The following is a 21,345-nucleotide window of genomic DNA, read 5'->3' as shown; positions in this document are numbered from 1 at the left end:
TCTTTGATTTCCTTTGCAATTTTCTCAAACCATGAAACAATTTGACAGCACAAACAGAAAAACAGAATACTTGTTTTTTGGTGTTAGATGTTCTTATAATCCAAATTGCGCATCAAAATTGGTCAGCCAAATAAGTGCTTCCCCTCTTGTGTTGCAGTGGTAGAGTTGCTACCCCTGGACTAGGAGGCCCAGGTTGAAGTCCCACCTGCTCCAGAGGTATGTAATAACATCTCTAAATGGGTTGATTGGAAAAAAAAATTGCAAAGGATTTGTTGCTCATTCTGAAACAATGTGACGAACATCAGGGTATTATAGTTCAATAACTAATCATGAAAAAGCCAAAGAAGTTGTAAGAAATGGATAAATTACCTGTTATTTTAACACCATCCTTGCTCTCAACAGGTACACCAACACCAAATTCATTTTCACCTTGGACACGGAAATAGTAAATGGCACCTTCTTGTAAGTCGTTAACTTTGTAGGTAAGACGTTGACAATTGCTCGTTACAGTGACCCATGCCTTCTTACTAGCTTCATGTTTCTCTACATGATAATTCTTCACTGGAGCACCACCTTCATTTTCTGGGACATCCCAGGCCAGTGTTACAGAGTCCTTAGTAACTTCTTTTACAACAATAGGGCCAGGAGGTCCAGGTGAATCCAAAACCTTGACAGCTAGTGTGAGCGTTGCAGTAGCTAAAACATTCTGCAATGTTACAGTGTATTTACCAGCATCATTCCTTGTTGCTTGTTCAATTGTTAGAGAGGTACTTGAATCAGTAGTATCAATACATCCTCTTACACGGAGGTCCACATCTGGCTTGCTCCACATAACATTGGGCACAGGTTTTCCTCTAAACGGTACAGGTAGTGTAAAGGAACTTCCAGCTTTAACAATTAAAGTTTTGCGCATTTCATTATCAATTTCAAATGCAGGTTCCTCTTCTCTTTCTTTTGCAAACTGTGGGTCAGATATTTCGCTTTGATCACTAACACCAACTTTGTTAATTGATTGTACACTGAAAACATACTCTGCTCCAGACGTAAGACCGAGCACCGTGTATTCTGTGCCTCTCAAATTCTGAATTGCTGTCGTCCATTCAGTGTCTTCAGACTTCTTATATTCTACATTGTATCCAGTGACTGGTGCTCCACCATCAAACAGAGGCTTTGTCCAGCTAACAGTAATACTTGTCTTTGCTGAATCAATAATTTTTGGTTTAGATGGTGGAGAAGGTTTGAAAACTGGATCTTCTGCACGGACCAAGGCTGATGGTTCACTTGGAGGACCTACACCAGCAGCATTTTCTGCGTGTACCCGATATTCATAATCAGCACCTTCACGGAGTCCTGTTGCTTTTACTCTTAGATCATACACAGGTTTCTTAGTAACTCGAACCCAACGTAAACCATTCTTTTCTCGTTTCTCAATAATATATCCAGCAATTGGATTTCCACCATCACTGTCAGGTCTCTCCCAACAGATAGTCATGGTATTCTTTGTGACATTGGTTATTTCTATAGATTTTGGTGCACCAGGAATTGTGAATGGATCAATTGCTTTTACAGGTTCACTCTCTAAAGGTTCACCAACTCCATACTTGTTCACTCCCATTACTCTGAAAACATACTCATTGCCTTTAAGGAGTTTAGTCACTTTACAAGATGTTGTTGGTATGTTTTCTGCTACACAAGTCCAAGCAAGACGACTTGTTTCACGCTTTTCGACAATATAGTGATCAATTTCTGCTCCACCATTCTCTTGAGGAAGCCCCCATGACAATGAACACTTTTCTGCAGTACAGCCACTTATTTCCAAAGGACCAGCAGGTGGGCCTGGTCTGTCAAGTACCTTGCAGTTAATAGCTTGAGATCTTGTTCCTGCAACATTCTGTAATGTTATAACATATTGTCCTGAGTCTCGTCTAACACAGTCTTTAATGACAATTGCAGTGCTACTGTCAGTTGATTGGATTTCAACTCTAGCTTGTCCTTCAAGCTCTTTGCCATCTTTTGTCCATGATATCACTGGAAGAGGGCGGCCTGCAATATCTACGTTGACTTTGACAGTCTCACCTGCCTTAACAACAATCTCTCTAAATTTGGCATCCATCATAATTCTTGGGGCTTCCATATCATCCTTAACAGTAATAGGTCCTGTTGATTCAGACGGTTCACTGAGTAACCCTGCAGCATTCTTTGCAATAATATGGAACTCATAACGCAGATCTTCAGTAAGACCAGTAACATCAAAATACGTTTCTTGGACGTTAGTATAATTACACTTAAGCCAGCGTCCATCGGGTAGTTCCCTAGATTCAATAATATAACCAGTTACTTTAGCACCACCATCATATTCAGGCTTGGTCCATGATAATGAAACAGAGGTTCTAGTAATATATGTTACTTCAGGTTGACCAGGAGGATCACATGGGTCCCTTGCTGCAGCAGGCTCAGAAACCTTACTGTGCCTACCAATACCAGCAATGTTTTCAGCATACACACGATATTCATAAATCAGACCTTCTTCAAGGCCTGTTACTTTCATTTTTGTGTCAACTATAGGACTTCGATTCATCTTTGTCCACAAGATGTTGCTTCTTTCTTTGCATTCAAGATGGTAGCCAATAATCTTGGAACCTCCATCAACAACTGGTTCATTCCATTTTACAATCATATAACTTTTGGTAGCATGGGCAACAATAGGAGTTGCAGGAGGACCAGGTGGCTTAAATGGATACTCTGCAACAACAGCATGGGATTCAACATAGAGGCTCTTGCCGTATCGATTTTCCGCATAGACACGGAACTGGTATTCGCATTTTGCTGTAAGGTTTATGACTTTAATTGATGTTCTTGCTACAGTAGCAGAAACAGTTTCCCATACAGTTGTAGTGGTATCTCTCTTTTCAACAATGTAATTGTTAATTTGGCAGCCACCATCGTATTCTGGTGCATTCCAAGATAGGGTTATATAGTCAGAACTGACTTCATCAATATGAATGGAACTAGGTGGTCCAGGTTTGTCAAGAACAATAACAGTAATTAAGAAAGTTTTTGATCCCACATTATTAGAAAATATTACTTCATATTTTCCAACATCTTCCTTTATTGCTTCCTTGATGGTAAGAATTGTTGATGTTTTTGATGTCTGAACACTTATTCGTGTTGTCTGTTTCAAAGGCTCACCATTTTTCTTCCATGTCACAGTTGGTAAAGGTCTTCCTCTAAATGGTATGTCAATCTTAAGGTCATCACCAGCCTTTACACTAAAGCTGTTGAAAAGAAGCTCAGCAGATGGCTCAATTTCGATATCTTTTGCAACCACTGGTACTCCCAACTGTCTTAGGTCGCTCTCTCCTTTCTCATTCACAGCTATTATGCCAAAGGTGTATTCCTCACCTGAAGTTAGTCCTTTTACTGTTGCTTCTAATGTTTTGACTTGGGCACATGAAATCCATTTTTCACTTCCTTTTGTCTGCATTTGGACAATGTAGGAAGTTATTTTGCTACCTCCATCATGTTCAGGTTTCTCCCAGGTAAGTGTTGCACTATTGCGTGTTATATCTACCACTGTCACTTTGCCAGGAGGTAAGGGTATCTCAGATGCTTTAATGGGCTCAGCGGTCTCTGCTGGCAAGCCAATTCCAAACTCATTAACTGCCATTACACGGAAGAAATATATACCACCTTCTTGAAGTGAGTCAATTTTGAAGGTGTTTTTAGTACAATTGTTGGTAACAGCAGCATAAGCCTTCCTGGTTGACTCACGTTTTTCAACAATGTAATTAGTGACCTTGGCTCCACCATCAATAAGAGGTGGCTCCCACGATACGGTCACTGAATCTTTCTTCACTTCTTTTATGTGCAGGTTCAAAGGTGCACTTGGTGAATCAAGTACTCTGACATTAACAAAAGCAGATTTAGTACCACCGATGTTTTCCAAAGTCAAATTATACTTGCCACTGTGGAATCTGTTGACATTATCTATGACCAGCATGGTGTAAGAGCTTGTAACTTCAATCTGGGCTTGCTCACTTAATGCTCCTTCAGCTTTTTCCCATTTTACTTCAGGCTCTGGTCTGCCTTTAATAGGGACAAATAGCCTCAAAGCACCACCAGCACGTACAGACACAATCTTCCTGAGATTGGCATCTAGCTCAATTTCTGGTGGCTCAAGTTTATCAACTGGAATTACCGTCTCAGAAACATTGGCAGGTTCTCCTACACCTTCTGAATTAATGGCACAGATGCGAATGTTATACTCAGTATTCTCCTTCAAGTCTTCTACTGTGAAATGTGTTGCCTGCACACCCATTGGAGGCGTGCATGTGATCCAGTTGTCAGTGTTTGATTGTTTCACTTCTATTGCATAACCCTTAATTTCAGCTCCACCATCATAAATGGGTTTGCCCCAGGTAAGTGCTATGGTAGATCTTGTTGTGTCTGCCACCTTTGGATTGCTAGGTGGCCCAGGAACATATACCACATCACAAGCTCTATAGAAAATGGATGATTGACTTGGATCACCTACACCAGCAGCATTTTCAGCGGATACACGGAATTCGTAGAAATGACCTTCTGTTAAACCGGTAACTCTAAACCTTAAATCAGTCAACCTCTTTTTATTGCACTTGGTCCATCTGATTCCATCTTTGTCACGTTTCTCCAGTATGTAACCTTCAATCTCAGTTCCACCATCATCATCAGGGTGTCCCCATGTCACAACCATGGAATCTTTAGTAATAGCTGTAACCTCAGGTACTGTTGGTGCACTTGGTGTATGGAATGGGTTTTTAGCCACAACTGGGTCAGATTCCACTGGTTCACCAATTCCATATTTGTTTACTGCCATTACACGGAATATATACTCATTACCTGCAAGAAGTTTGGTTACTTTGTGACTAATAGCTTGTATATCAGATGCGACCTGTGTCCATGAAAGTCGTGATGTTTCTCTCTTTTCTATTATGTAATGAGAAATACTGGCACCACCATCCTGAGAAGGAGGATTCCAAGCCAAGTAGCACTTTTCTGCAGTTACACCAGAAACTGTCAAAACACCATCAGGAGGGCCAGGCCTATCAAGGACCTTGACAGTAATTGGAATAGATTTTGTTCCACCTACATTACTGAGCTTAAGTATATAGTGTCCTCCATCCATTCTTATACAATCCTTGACAGTCAGACAGGTTGTCTGAATGGTAGTTTTAGTTTCCATTCTGGCAACATTTGCTTCAATATCTTTGCCATCTTTTATCCATGTTACATCAGGTACTGGTTTACCATGGATGTCAGCCTCAAGTATAAAGGTGTCTCCTGCATTAACAACAATTACATCTTTGTATTTAGGGTCCATGGAAGCTGTTGGACCTTCAATTTCATCTCTTGCTGTAATTGGTCCAGTGCTTTCAGATGGTTCACTGAAAGTACCAGCTGCATTTCTTGCAATTACTCTAAATTCATATCTTGCATCTTCAGTTAATCCAGTAGCAGTAAATTCAGTGTCGATTATGTTAGTAAAACTAGCTTTCATCCAGCGACCTTCAGGAAGTTCTTTCTTTTCTATCATGTATCCTGTAATTTTGCTACCACCGTCATACTGAGGCTTTTTCCATTGTAGAGTAACATAATTTCTTGTGATGACAACAGCTTCAGGACGGCCAGGAGGATCACAAGGATCACGGGCTACATAACATTCAGAAACCTTGCTAGGCTTACCAATGCCAACAATATTCTCTGCATAAACTCTGAACTCGTACTCAATACCTTCTTCCAGGTTATTACATTTGTACTGGGTATCTTGAATTATTGTTTTGTTCAGTTTAGTCCACAAAATGCTATTCCTTTCTTTGCGTTCAAGATGGTAACCCAAAATTCTACTTCCACCATCAATCACTGGCTCATTCCATTGCACACACATGGAATCCTTTGTAGCAGCTGTCACAAATGGAGTGCCTGGTGGACCAGGGTGTTTGTATGGGTACTGTGCAATGACTGCTGAAGAATCTAAAGATGTACTCTTCCCATATCTATTTTCAGCAAAGATTTTGAACTGATATTCGGATCCTGTGTTCAGTTTCGTAACCTTAATAGTGGTCCTTGCCACAGTTGCAGACACCAGCTGCCAATCAGTAGTAGTTGTGTCTCGTTTTTCAACAATATAGTTGTTAATTTGACAGCCTCCAGTATATTCTGGTGGATTCCATGACATTACAACAAAATTAGCACTAACTTCATCAAAGTGGACTGGTCCAACTGGAGGACCTGGCTTATCAAGCACAATGATGCCTATCTCTTCTGTTACCTTCCCAGCACTGTTTGTAGCACTTACAGAATACTTCCCATGGTCATCTCTATGACTTTCTTTAATATGAATGATTGTTGCTGTGGCTGCTTCCTCCACATTAATTCTTGTTGTCTGTTTTAGTGTCTGACCATCTTTCATCCATATAATCTTAGGTTTTGGACAACCAATAAATGGAACTTCAACTTTAAGACTCTCCCTAGCTTGGACACTATATGTATTGAACATGAGTTTGAAAGCAGGTGCAATACTTTGATCTTTAGCTATCACTGGTACAGCCAAGGCTCTAGGATCACTTTTTCCTTTCTCATTGAAAGCAATCACACGGAAGAGATATTCCTGTCCTGAACTGAGACCAGAAATTACTGCATCACATGTTTTGGATTGGGTAATAACACCCCAATGTTCAGATCCTTTTGGTTGCATTTCTACTAAGTATCCCATAATTCTGCTACCTCCATCATGTTCCGGTTTCTCCCAGGTTAGAGACACACTCTTTTGGGTGACATCGACAAGGGTGATTTTTCCTGGTGGTAAAGGTGGCTCCGAAGCCTTTACAGCATCCGTTGTCTCGACGGGTATACCAATACCATACTCATTCTCTGCCATCACACGGAAGTAATAAATTGCTCCCTCAGTGAGATTCTCAACTTTGAAGCTGCACTTGTTACATTTAGCAGTTATATTAGCATAAGCTTTTCTGGTTGATTCACGCTTATCGACAACATAGTTTTTAATTTTTGCACCTCCATCAATAAGGGGTGGCTCCCACTGTAGTATAACTGATTCTTTCTTTACATCCTTCACAGTCAAATTTTGTGGAGCTCCAGGAGTGTCAAGAACTTTTACTGTAACAAACGCAGACTTCGTACCACTGCTGTTCACCAAAGTCAGAATATATTTTCCAGCATCATTTCTGTCACAGTTGTCTATTGTTAGTTGAGTAAAACTTAAACTCTTTTCTACTTGACACTTTTCAGTTAGTTCTCCTTCATCCTTTGACCAAGTGATCTCGGGGGTTGGTCTCCCTTTAAATGGTGTGAAGATTCTGGCAGTACCCCCAGCTCTAACTGTGATTCCTTTTCTTAAATCGGCTGAAAGTTCAATTTCAGGTGTTTCAAGTTTATCTTCTGGTTTAACTGCACCAGCTACTGATGCTGGTTCACCAACTCCAACCTTGTTGATGGCACATACACGAATGTTATATTCCTGATGTTCAGTAAGTTTCCCAATTTCAAAGCGGGTGCCCTGGATACCAGTTTGTGGTGTGCACACTGTCCAGTCTTCCTCATCTGCTTTACGTATTTCTACTATATATCCTTGAATGTCACTGCCACCATCATAAATTGGTTTTCCCCAAACTAGCACGACAGAACTTTTTGTAGTGTCTACAATGTGTGGATTTGCTGGTGGCCCAGGTTTATAAACAGGATCACATGCTTTGTAGAAATTTGTTGGCTGACTTGGTTCACCAATTCCAGCAATATTTTCAGCTGATACCCTAAATTCATATTCATGGTCTTCTGTGAGTCCTGTGACTCTAAAGCGAAAATCTGTTATTCTATGCTTGTTGCACTTGGTCCATCTGATGCCAGTCCTGTCCCTCTTCTCTATAATGTAACCTGTAATTTCACTACCGCCATCACTATCTGGTCTAGTCCAGCAAACAGTCATCGAGTCTTTTGCAACATTGGCTATTTCTAAAGATTTTGGTGGACCAGGAGGTGTAAATGGACTCTTCATTAACACGGGTGCAGACTCCAAGGGTTCCCCAACACCGAATTTATTGACAGCCATTATACGGAAGATATATTCATTACCTTCTAAAAGTTTGGTAACTTTGAGCATAGTAGCTTGAACTTCTGATGCCACAACAGTCCAAGCAAGGCGACTAGTTTCTCTTTTCTCAATAATATAGTGTAAGATCGCACTTCCACCATCATGTTCTGGTGGGCTCCAAGATAATGAACACTTCTCAGCAGTGACACCTGTAACTCGGATTGGGCCTAAAGGAGGTCCTGATCTGTCCAAAACTTTTACATTGATAGGAGCAGATTTTATACCTGCCACGTTAGAAGCCTGAAGAATGTATTGCCCACCATCTACTCTAATTGCATCCTTAACAAGAAGTAAAGCTTTGAAATCTGTATTTTTAATCTCAAGCCTTGCTGATTCTTCAACTTCTTTGTCACCTTTGAACCACTGGATAATGGGTTGCGGTTTGCCATGAACATCAGCATCCAACTTGAATGTATCACCCGCGTTCACCACTATTGTTTCTCTGTATTTTGGATCCATAGCTAATCTGGGTGGTTCAACTTCATCTTTTGCAACAATTGGTCCAGTGCTGTCAGATGGTTTGCTAATTGTTCCTGTGGCATTCTTAGCAATAACCCTGAAGTCATACCTATCAGCTTCAGTGAGGCCAGTTACAGTAAATTGAGTCTCAATGACATTTGTAAAGCTTGCTTTCATCCAGCGACCGTCAGGTAAATCACGCTTCTCCACTATATATCCAGTTATGACACTGCCACCATCATACGCAGGCTTTGTCCACTGAAGTGTTATTGAATTCCTGGTTACAATGATGGCTTCTGGACAACCTGGAGGATCACACGGATCTCGTGCAAAGTAGCATTCAGACACCTTGCTGGGCTTTCCAATACCAACAATATTTTCAGCATACACTCTGAATTCATATTCAATGCCTTCTTCGAGTCCTGATGTTTTAAACCTTGTGTCTGGTATAATGGTTCTGTTGATTTTTGTCCAAAGAATGCTGTTTCTTTCTTTGCGCTCAAGATGATACCCTAAGATTTTACTACCTCCATCATTGATTGGTTCATGCCACTGCACTTCCATGCTGTCTTTAGTAACAGCTGCTACAAACGGTGTACCTGGTGGGCCAGGCTCTTTAAATGGATACTGTGCTATAATTGCCTGAGAATCCAAACCAAAACTTCTACCATACCGGTTTTCAGCAAATATCCTAAATTGATATTCTGCTCCAGTTTTAAGTTTGGTTACCTTCAGACTTGTTCTTGCAACTGTAGCTGAAACAACCTCCCAGTTTACGGTAGTTGTATCTCTCTTCTCAACTACATAATTAGTTATTTGACAGCCACCAGTAAAGCTTGGCGGATCCCATGAAATTGTAATGCTTTCAGCACTAACTTCATCAAACCTTACAGGGCCACTTGGTGGACCTGGCTTATCAAGTGTTATTATTTCAATAGTTGCTGCCTTTTGTCCGACAGCATTAGCCACATTGATACCGTACAATCCATGATCATCTCTCATTGATTCCTTGATGGATAGAACTGTAGCATTGTCAGAGTCAACCACATTAACTCGAGTTGTCTGCTTGAGTGGTTGACCATCCTTTGTCCAAGTAATAGTAGGTTTAGGACATCCAGCTATTGGGATCTCAATTTTTAAGTCTTGTCCTACTTGTACACTGTAACTACTAAATGCTGGTCTGACATCTGGTTCAATCACAAGATCTTTAGCAACCACAGGTACTGCAAGGGTTCTTGGGTCACTCTTGCCTTTTTCATTCACTGCTATGACTCTGAACAGATACTCTTCTCCTTGTGTTAGGTTTTGGATTGTTGCCTCAAGTGTTTTTACATGTGCACATGCCAACCATTTTTCACTACCTTTACTCTGCATTTCTACAATATACTGGATAATTCTGCTACCACCATCATGTTCTGGTTTCTCCCAGGAAAGGGACACAGACTTTCTTGTCACATCAACCACTGTTATTTTTCCTGGAGGCTGTGGTACCTCAGATACTTTAACTGGGTCAGCAGTTTCTGCAGGTATTCCAATTCCATGCTCGTTTTCAGCAGTTACTCTAAAATAATAATTGCAACCTTCCTGGAGTTGTTTTATCTTAAAAGTGGTCTTGTGGCAGTTTGTGATAACAGCTGAGTAGGCTTTCCTTGTAGATTCACGTTTTTCTACAATGAAGTTCTTAATTTTAGCACCTCCATCCAAGAGAGGATACTCCCATGACAGGGTGACACTATCTTTAGTTATATCCCTTACTTTGAGATTAACTGGTGGGCCTGGTGAATCAAGGACTCTCACAGTAACGAATGCAGATTTTGTTCCGCTACTATTTTCCAGAGTTAATATGTATTTGCCAGAGTCATATCTGTTAACATTGTCAATTACAAGCAATGTGTAACTTTCAGAAATTTCAATCTGTGCAGTGTCTCTTATTTCACCATCTGCCTTGGTCCATTTCACTTCTGGAGCAGGGCGCCCTCTGATAGGAACAAATAATCTCAAAGAACAACTTGCTCTGACGTTAATAACCTTCCTCAAATCAGCATCAAGGTCAAGGTCTGGAGCTTCTAACTTATCTTCCAAAAGGACAGTACCAGGAAAGTCAGCATGTTCGCCAACTCCAGCTTTATTGATAGCACAGACACGGAACTTGTATTCATGCTTTTCCTGCAATTTAGCCACTTCAAAGTGGGTCTCCTTAATGCCACTTGCTGCTGTGCACATTATCCATTCATCGGTGCTTACATCACACATCTCCACAAGGTATCCTTGAATTTCACATCCTCCATCATAAATGGGTTTACCCCATGAAAGGAAGACAGAAGACCTTGTAAAATCAGTTACTTTAGGATTGTTGGGTGGTCCAGGTTTGTAGATAGGGTCAGATGCCTTGTAGAAAATGGAACATGGACTTGGTTCACTGACACCAGCAGCATTTTCAGCAGATACCCTAAATTCATAATTATGGTTTTCTATAAGTCCAGTTGTCCTGTAACGTAGTTCACTGACCAGACGTTTGTTACACCTTGTCCATCTAATGCCTTCCTTGTCACGTTTTTCCAAAATGTAACCCTGAATTTCACTACCACCGTCAGATGCAGGTCTTCCCCATACAACTACCATTGAGTCCTTTGTAATCGCAGTAACCTCAGGGGTCTTTGGTGGATCAGGGCGTACAAATGGATTCTTTGCTATTACAGGATCTGAATCAAGTGGCTCACCTACACCATATTTGTTTACACCCATAACACGGAAGATGTATTCATTTCCTTCCAGAAGCTTGGTAACTTTGCAACTTGGAGTTTGGACATTAGCATCAACTAATGTCCAGACTAAACGACTAGTTTCTCTCCTTTCAACAATGTAATGTGACACATCACTACCACCATCATGTTTTGGTGGCTTCCAGGTCAATGTGCATTTCTCAGCAGTTACTCCAGTTATAACAATTGGGCCCTCAGGTGGTCCTGGTCTATCTAGTACCTTCACATTAACAACAGCAGACTTTTCACCAGCTACATTCTTTACCAACAGGGTATAGTGGCCACTATCTATACGAATAGTTTCCTTGACCGTCAAAATTGTATTAAAATCTGTACTTTTAATATCAAGCCTAGCTGTGTTTTCAAGTTCTTGGTCTCCTTTTATCCATTGGATTGTAGGTATTGGCTTTCCATAAACATCAGCTTCAATTTTGAACGTTTCAGCTGCATGTACTACAATACCCTCCTTATATTGTGGATCCATGCTAATTCGAGGTGGTTCTACTTCATCTCTAACAGTAATTGGACCAGTGGATTCAGATGGTTCACTGGATACACCAGCTGCATTTCTAGCGATTACCCTGAACTCATATCTCTGGTCTTCAACTAAGCCAGTTACAGCAAACTGAGTATCAATGACATTTATAAAGCTGGCTTTCATCCAACGACCATCAGGAAGTTCCTTCTTTTCAACAATGTAGCCAGTGATTTTGCTGCCTCCGTCATATTCAGGTTTGGTCCACTGTAATGTCACGGAATTTCTAGTGACAATTATTGCTTCAGGGCGACCTGGAGGATCACAAGGATCTCTAGCGGCGACGCATTCTGACACTTTGCTGGGTTTGCCAATACCAACAATGTTCTCAGCATAAACTCTATATTCATATTCAATGCCTTCTTCAAGGTTTGTAGACTTTAATTTTGTATCGGAAATAATTGTCTTGTTCAATTTCATCCATAAAATGCTATTTCTTTCTTTGCGTTCAAGATGGTAACCTAGAACCCTGCTGCCACCATCATTGACTGGTTCATTCCATTGCACCACCATGCTATCCTTTGTAATATTTGTTATGAAAGGAGTACCAGGTGGGCCAGGTGTCTTGTAAGGGTATTGTGCCACAACAGATTCAGAAGTAAGGTAACTACTCTTTCCATATCTATTCTCAGCTGCAATTCTGAACTGATATTCAGTACCAGTCTTTAAACGTGCAGCTTTAATTGTTGTTCGGGCAACAGTAGCAGAAACAATCTGCCAGACAGTGGTTGAAGTATCTCTTTTCTCAACCATATAATTGTTGATTTGACAACCGCCATCATATTCTGGTGGATTCCATGATATAATAATGCTGTCTGCAGTAACGTCATCAATTTTAACTGGTCCAGTTGGAGGCCCAGGCTTGTCTAAAACAACAATGCTAAGATTTTCAGATGCTTCCCCGGCTGTATTTGTAAGTTTTATGTTGTACTGACCCACATCTTCACGACAGGCCTCCTTGATCATCAGAACTGCTCTATTATCTTTGGTCTCAGCATTTATCCTTGTTGTTTGTTTTAATGGCTGATTATCTTTCAGCCAAGATACAGTTGGTTTCGGGCGTGCAATAAATGGCACATCGACTTTTAAGTCTTCTCCTGCTAGGACACTGAATGTGGTAAATAGAAGCTTCAGAACAGGAGCAATCACCAGATCCTTTGCAATGACAGGGACTCCTAGCTGTCGGGGATCACTGACACCTTTCTCATTTTGTGCTGATACTCGGAATATATACTCTTCACCTTGTGTCAATCCTGTGATGGTGGCTTCAGTTATTTTCACTGAAGCACATGTTGTCCACTTATCACTGCCTTTACTTTGCATTTCTACTATGTATCCTAAAATTCTACTGCCTCCGTCATGCTCTGGTTTCTCCCATGACAAAACTGCACTGTTTCTTGTCACATCGACAAGAGTCACTTTGCCTGGTGGTAGTGGCCTTTCTGATACTTTAATTGCATCAGGTGTCTCAACAGGAAGACCTATTCCATATTCATTTTCAGCTAGGACGCGGAAGTAATAGTTGCAACCTTCTTGCAAGTGGTCTACCTTCCAGGTTGTTTTATGACAGTTGGCAATCACTGTAGAGTATGCTTTTCTTGTTGATTCTCTTTTCTCCACAATGTAATTATTAATCTTGGAGCCACCATCAATGAGTGGGGGTTCCCAAGTGATTGTAACTGACTCTTTAGAAACTTCCTTAACTTTAAGATTCTGTGGTGCTCCTGGGGTATCCAGAACTCTAACGTTGACAAAAGCAGATTTGCTGCCACCACTGTTTTCAACTGTTAAGATATACTTGCCACTGTCAAATCTATTCACATTTTGAATGATAAGGAGAGAGTATGAGCTTGTATTTTCAATTGAAGCTCTATCCAGGGGTTCCCCGTCTTCCCTTGCCCATTTAATTTCAGGTGTCGGTCTTCCTCTAATTGTGACAAATAATCTCAAAGTGCAACAAGCTCTTATAGATATCACTTTACGCAAGTCTGCATCAAGCTCAATTTCAGGAGGCAATAGCCTTTCTTCAGCTTTAGCTGTTCCAGGAATTTGTGCAGGTTCTCCAATACCTTCAGAGTTCATAGCATATATGCGAACTTTGTACTCTTGGTTTTCTTTCAAATTAGTGATTGTGAAAGATGTGGCCTGGAGTCCACTCGGTGGTGTTACAACTGTCCATTCATCCTCTTCAGGGAGACTTGTTTCAACCATGTAACCTGTAATTTCTGAGCCGCCATCATAAATGGGTTTATTCCATGCTATAGTGATTGAAGATCTGCTAGTATCTAGGACTCTAGGGTTACCTGGTGGTCCAGGTTTGAACACAGCGTCCATTGCTTTATAATATGGGCTGGAAGAACTGGGTTGACTTACACCAGCAGCATTTTCAGCCATGATTCTGTATTCATATTCATGGCCTTCTGTAAGCTTTCCAACTTTGTATCGTAGATCAGTGACTGTTCTTTTGGTGCATTTAATCCAGCGCATTCCTGTCTTGTCACGCCTCTCAATAATGTAGTTAGTTATTTCACTTCCACCATCAGAATCAGGATGCTCCCAACAAACCACCATTGAATCCTTTGTAATAGCTGTAACCGTGGGATTCTTTGGCGGGCTAGGTGGGACAAATGGATTGGCAGCAACAACAGGTTCAGATTCTAATGGTTCTCCAACCCCATATTTATTTACTGCCATAACACGGAAAATATATTCATTCCCTTGCAGAAGTTTGGTTATCTTTAATTTGGTTAGTTGAACATCTGTAGCCACATTAGTCCATGCAAGTCTACTGGTTTCACGTTTTTCAACGACGTAGTGCTCAATCTTTGCACCACCGTCATCTGCTGGCGGCAACCATGATATCACACATTTTTCTGCTGTGACATCTGAAATTATGATAGGTGCTTCAGGAGGTCCAGGTCTATCCAAAATCTTGACATTAAAAACATGCTTCGCTGTTCCTCCAGAATTGCTTGCAGTAAGCATATAAGCACCACCATCTCTTCTTACGCTGTCTTTGTGAGTAAGAACAGTAGAGAAATCTGACATCTTTACTTCCACTTTTCCAGTTTCTTCAAGTTCATTTCCATCTTTTGTCCAGACCATGGTTGGTGGTGGTTGTCCTCTGACGTCTGCTTCGAGTTTGAACATTTCACCTGCTTTCAATAGTATAAGACTCTTGAATTTAGCATCAACCATTATTCTGGGTTCTTCAATGTCATCTCTGCATATGATTGCATCGGTAGGTTCAGATGGTTTGCTTATTGAACCAGCAGCATTACGAGCTAATACACGGAACTCATACTTGTCACCTTCATTAAGACCACTGACAGTAAAGACAGTCTCCAGGACATTACTAAAGTTTGCCTTAAGCCAGCGGCCACTAGGTAGATCTCTCTTTTCCACTGTGTAACCAGTTATTTTGAAGCCTCCATCAAATTCTGGTTTTGTCCAGGTGAGTGTCACAGAATTTCTTGTAATGTTAAGTGGAACTGGTTTACCAGGAGGATCAATGGGGTCCAATGCATACACTGGTTCCGAGGGTTTACTTGGTTTACCTTTGCCAGCCAGGTTTTCTGCTATTACACGGAATTCATATGCAATACCATCAGTAAGTCCAGTTGATTTAAATGTGGTGCCTACAACCAATGACTTACTTACAGTTTGCCAAAGTATACTATTTCTTTCCTTTCTTTCAACATGGTATCCAAAAATTCGACTTCCACCATCGGTAACAGGGTCATTCCAGGTGATTGTCATTGAATCCTTACTAACAGCAATAACTTGAGGAGTTCCGGGAGGTCCTGGCACCTTAAATGGGTATGCTGCGACAACAGCCTCTGAAGAAATTGCAGGACCGACACCATATCTGTTCTGAGCTTTAATTCGGAACTGATATTCAGTTCCAGTTGTAAGGTGAGGTGCTTTAAACATTGTACGTATTACAGTAGCTGCTAGCTCTACCCATGAAGTGCTGTCGGTCTCACGCATTTCTACGATGTAATTGCTTATTGGCACTCCACCATCATTTTCAGGAGGCTCCCATGACAGCAATATGTAATCAGATGAAATTTCATCAAATTTAATTGGTCCTTTTGGGGGTCCTGGAATGTCATGAACTTGAACAGTGATGATGTCACTTACTTCACCAAGTATATTTTTAGCAGTCAGTGTGAACTTGCCACTGTCATTTCGTGTGCATTCATTGATGTTGAGTATAGTTGAATTTGCTGTACTCTCCACATTTATTCTCTGTGTTTGCTTCAAAGGCTGGTCGTCCTTCTCCCAAGTGACTGTTGGTTTGGGTTGACCAAGGACAGGAATGTCAACTTTGATATTATCACCTGCCTTTGCAATCACAAGCTTCTGGTATATGCCACGCAGATCAAATTCTGGAAGCATAGTTTGTTCTTTCACAAGAACTGGTCTGCTTTCTCGTGGATCACTCCTTCCAACAGCATTGACTGCCATCACTCGGAATGTGTATTCTTCGTTTTCACTAAGATTCTTTGCAACATAATCTAGTGTCTTTACAGTTGCCAAAGCCATCCATTTTTCGGAATCTTTCTTCTGTGCCTCAAGTACATATCCTGTAATCTTGCTACCACCATCATGTTCTGGTTTTGGCCAAGACAGACTAACAGTATGCTTTGTGATATCCATAATGTGTAGGCATTCGGGAGGTGAAGGGGCTTCAGATGCTCTTATAGGATCTGAAGTCTCAGCTGGTTCACCTATGCCATATTCATTCTCGGCCATTACTCTGAAGTAATACTCACTTCCTTCTGACAAATTGACAACTCTGAGTGAACACTTCTGACAATTGGTTGTGACAGTAGAGTATGCCTTCCGGGTTGATTCTCGTTTCTCTACAATGTAATTGGTTATCCGTGAGCCGCCATCAATCATTGGAATATCCCATTGTATGGTAACACTGTCTTTTGTTACTTCTCTGGCTTTGAGATTGATGGGTGGTCCTGGTGAATCTAAAACCCTCACATTTACAAAACCACTCTTTTTACCAGCAATATTTTCAAGACACATTGTGTACTTTCCAGCATCATATCGTGTGCAGTCTGGGATGAGCAAAAACGTGTAAGAATCTGTGGTTTCTACAGTTGCTCGGCCTTTAACTGGGATGTCTCCTTTTAGCCATGTAACATCAGGAGTTGGACGGCCCTTAATTGGTACAAAGATGCGAATGGTGACTCCAGCTCTGACAACAAGAGTTCTCCTCAGTTCAGCATCCAACTCAAAATCAGGGGCAACTTCACGTTCCTTAATTTCAATAAGACCTTCTACTTGTGCAGGCTCACCAACGCCCTCTGCATTGACGGCACTAATTCTGAAGTTGTATTTTTCTCCTGACTGAAGGTTAGCAACAACAAATTCAGTTATTCTGAGTGCAGTGCCTGTTGTGTCTTTTATCCAGTTATCATCGCCTTCTTTCTTATGTTCAACTATATAGCCAATAATGTCAAGGCCACCATCATAGTGGGGTTTCCCCCAAGTCAAACTGGCTGTAGTTTTTGTTGTGTCAACCACTCTTGGGTTAGAAGGTGGTCCAGGTACATCTGTATAAATTGAAAGAAAACAGTGTAATGACATTAGTGTTAAGTATTTTGATGTCAAGGATTTCTATTTTCAAAGAACAATTCACATGTAACAAATATGAGAAAAGTGCTAATACTTACATGCTACATCCTTTGTTAATACTGGTTGTGATGGCTCACTTGGAGGTCCAATGCCTGCCTTATTTTCCGCACTGACACGGAATTCATACTCAGTTTCTTCATTCAGTCCTGTCACTTTGTGTCGGAGATCAGATATCAGTTTCTTTGTTGCTCTAATCCACCTGAGACCTTTCCTTTCTTTACGTTCTACAACGTATCCTGTTATTTCACTACCGCCATCATCAACTGGTCTCTTCCACCCAACAGTAACGGTATTTTTGGTGACATTGGTGACCTCAGGCTTTGAAGGTGCGCCAGGGGGACCTAAGAGAGAAATATCACAAATGAAGTTTATATTTCTAATAAGACAAGGTCAGAAGTCACATAATGCCCAGTATTTTTTTAAAAAAATGGAAGTAGTTACCAAAACTGTCCACCATTTTAACTGGTTCTGACTGTACTGGATCACCGATTCCATATTGATTTACAGCACAGACACGGAAGATATATTCATTTCCCTGTATAAGTTTGCTTGCAATATATCTGCAACTTGGAACATCTTCAGCAACTAAAGTCCAGAGAAGACGACTAGTTTCTCTCTTTTCAATTGTATAAGATTTGACCGGAGAACCTCCATCTTCAGCTGGAGGTAACCAACTTAGTGTAGCCTTCTCAGATGAAACATTGCTTATTTCAATAGGTCCCGGGGGACCAGGAACATCCAGCACTTTCACATGTACATGTTCTTCTTTGGTGCCAAATGGATTACTGGCGGTAATAGTATATTCTCCAGAATCTTTTCTAGTGGCATATTTAACGTGCAGTGTTGAGGAAGTTGGAGTTTTTTCAATTTGAACTATTTCAGACACCTTGAAGTCTTTACCACCCTTAGACCAAACTGATGTTGGTGGAGGTTTGCCAAGAATGCTAGTTGCAGTAATTACAATGGTATCACCAGCCTTAACTGTTAAGCCTTCTTTTACAGTAGGATCAATTACAATTGTTGGTGCCACTGTGGATATAAAACAGATAAGTTAATTAGCACTATGAATGTTAATTTTTCAGTTTTGTTTTTAATCAGGTGGTTAAAAAAAAAGAAAATTACTTACTATACTCATCCTGACAGATAATAGTTCCAGTAGTTTCAGATGGTGGACTAATTGCTCCTGCTGCATTCTTTGCCCTTATACGGAATTCATATTTACAGCCCTCAGTAAGATCAGTAACAGTAAAGGCACACTCCTGAACGTTAATATGATTTGCTTTCATCCATGTCTTGGAAGGTAGGTCACGTTTCTCAACAATGTAGCCAATTAGTTTGTGACCACCGTCATACTTTGGTTCAGTCCAGATTAGAGTCACACTTGTCCGGGTAACATTAATGACTTCAGGTTTTCCAGGAGGATCTGGAAAGTGAACAATCTACTGTCAGCCACTGGTTGCATCATTTATAAGATGCAATAAAAGGCAGTGAAAAATGGCACCAAGGATTTTACTTACCAATTGGGTCTAACGTGGTAACAGGATGTGATGGTCCACTTGGTTTGCCTACACCAGCCAAGTTAATTGCCATGACTCTAAACTCATATTCAAGTCCTTCAGTCAAACCCGGCACTCTGAAATCCCTCATTTTTAGTGTAGTCTTATTGGCTCTCTTCCAAAGGAGGCTGTTTCTTTCTTTGTATTCAACATGATAACCTGGTGCAATAAGTGGTTTGAAATAAATATTGTGTAATTATATAAATGTAACTGCTGGCTGAAAGGGAGAAATCAAACTATGTACCTGTGATTGGGGAGCCACCAGTTTTCTTTGGATCCTTCCAAGTCAGGGAGACTGAATCGTGCCTGACTGCAACTATTTCTGGAGGCAAAGGAGCATCAGGCACATCTTGGAAGAGAGAAAGACAGACATCAATTAGTCTAAAAGTGAGTGCAGCATTGCAATTAAAGTTTAGAGATAAAATGTGAAGCTGCTTACCAAATGGATGCCTGGCAATGACAGGGTCAGATTTCAGACCTTCTCCCACTCCATATTTATTCTCTGCACTTACTCTAAACACATACTCATTTCCTTCATGAAGCCTTGTAATTCTGAATGATGTTTTTTGTACAGCAGAGGCACAAGTCACCCATTTATTGGTGACATTATCGTGCTTTTCCAAAACATAGTTTGTAATTTCGGCACCGCCATCATCCTTAGGGGGCGCCCAGATTAATGTAATCGCCTCTGCCGTAATTTCATCAAAACGGAAAGGTGCAGTTGGTATTCCAGGCTTTCCAACTACTTTCATGAATATTGCAGCTTCTTTAGTGCCAGCAACATTCTTCAAATTGATTGTGTATTTTCCAGCATCGCTCTTTTGACAATCACGCACTGCGAGTGTTGTATTAATTGCTGTAGATTCTACATTTATTCTTCCACTTTCCTGAAGTAAATCTTCACCTTTCTTCCATGTTACGGTTGGTGCAGGTTTGCCACTGATAGGGATCTTTATATGGAAATTACTTCCCTCCTTGGCAATGTATGTTAGGTCAGGGATGTCTCGTAAATCAATATTTGGTGGTACTGTTAATTCAAAGAGAGTGATTTAGTTTAATGAGTTCAGATTTCAGTTTTGGTAAGAATGCTTTGAAACTATTCTTAGGTTTTTAAATGCAGTTTTCTATTATAGGTAAAACCTTAAGAAACTATCCAGTATAATTTAAGGTTTAACTTAAAACAATTTACCATAAGTGACATATTGTGGCTAAGAAATTTCAAAGAGCTTATTATAATAATCATGGTTTAATTCCCTGCACAAATTATGCATTTGACTTATGAAAATATTAATAACATGAGACAAATGTAATTCATTAAGATGTGGAATCCTATAATTGAAGGTGGAATTACAAGTCATACTGCACCCCATAAGAGAAGCAGGGCCATGTCATTCAGCCTCTTGATTGTATTGTACCATTTAATTAGATCTTGGCTGGTATGCACCTCAGCTCTCTCAACACAACTTTGAACCAAAATCCTTCTCTTCTTACCTATTAACAAGCTCTGATCTGTTTTGGAAATTCCAATTGTCCTAGAATTTACAGCCTTTTAGGGTGGAAACAATTCTATATTTCCTCTACCAATTATGCAAAACTCAGCAATGGCCTAACATTAATTTTAAGATTTTAAGAGTGTGACCCCTTGTTCTGATTACTCCGTAAGAAAAATAGTTATCTTAATCCACTGAATCAGTTTATCATTTTAAACTGGAGAAACTTTGTGAAGGAGACTCATTTTGGACACAAAATGCTAACTATTTCTCTCTACACAGCTGCTGCCAGTTCTGATGAATTTCTCCAGAACATTCTATTCTAATATCAGATCTCAAGCATCGGCAGTATTTTTCTTTTGTCATTTCAAATGTTTCAGCCTGAATTTTGCTGCCAGCATTGTTGGTAAAGTGTTGGGACTGTGGGAATGCATTGTGAATCTGTTCTGATCCAACTCTCCACACCTTTAGCAGGTTGCTGCCTTCTAACCTACCTTCTGGGAGCTAATAAAATTTAGGCCCTCAATTTGACTGTCTTTCAAGCTGCGACATACAAAGGTTCATTTTGCTAAAAAACCTTACACAGAACCTTATTTTGATGCGTTTTGGAAATCCATAAATTGTGTTTCTAGACACTTCTCTGAGGAAATCAGAAGCAAAATAAACGAACAGTTTAAGGAGAGATAACAAGGTGTAGAGCTGGATGAACACAGCAGGCCAAGCAGCATCAGAGGAGCAGGAA

The 21,345-nt window shown here is 40.5% G+C and overlaps 1 protein-coding gene across 1 annotated transcript in view; it reads right to left on the bottom strand.

Moving 5' to 3' along the window:
- The window catches only part of ttn.2 (titin, tandem duplicate 2), a 308,270-nt gene that overhangs the window by 27,210 nt on the left and 259,715 nt on the right, over nucleotides 1-21,345 (bottom strand). The window contains exons 225-231 of the mRNA XM_048599205.1: nucleotides 19,553-20,140; nucleotides 19,358-19,462; nucleotides 19,075-19,272; nucleotides 18,684-18,980; nucleotides 17,999-18,586; nucleotides 17,596-17,898; nucleotides 370-17,475 (exon numbers count right to left, since the gene is read on the bottom strand). Coding sequence (XP_048455162.1) covers nucleotides 370-17,475; nucleotides 17,596-17,898; nucleotides 17,999-18,586; nucleotides 18,684-18,980; nucleotides 19,075-19,272; nucleotides 19,358-19,462; nucleotides 19,553-20,140 — 19,185 coding nt within the window. The remainder of the gene's footprint in view (nucleotides 1-369; nucleotides 17,476-17,595; nucleotides 17,899-17,998; nucleotides 18,587-18,683; nucleotides 18,981-19,074; nucleotides 19,273-19,357; nucleotides 19,463-19,552; nucleotides 20,141-21,345) is intronic.

The sequence above is a fragment of the Rhincodon typus genome, chromosome 7, assembly GCF_021869965.1.
Source record: "Rhincodon typus isolate 14 chromosome 7, sRhiTyp1.1, whole genome shotgun sequence".
Taxonomy (NCBI): domain Eukaryota; kingdom Metazoa; phylum Chordata; class Chondrichthyes; order Orectolobiformes; family Rhincodontidae; genus Rhincodon; species Rhincodon typus.
Note: the sequence above shows the minus strand (reverse complement) of the source record. Positions and strands in the feature narration are given on the sequence as shown.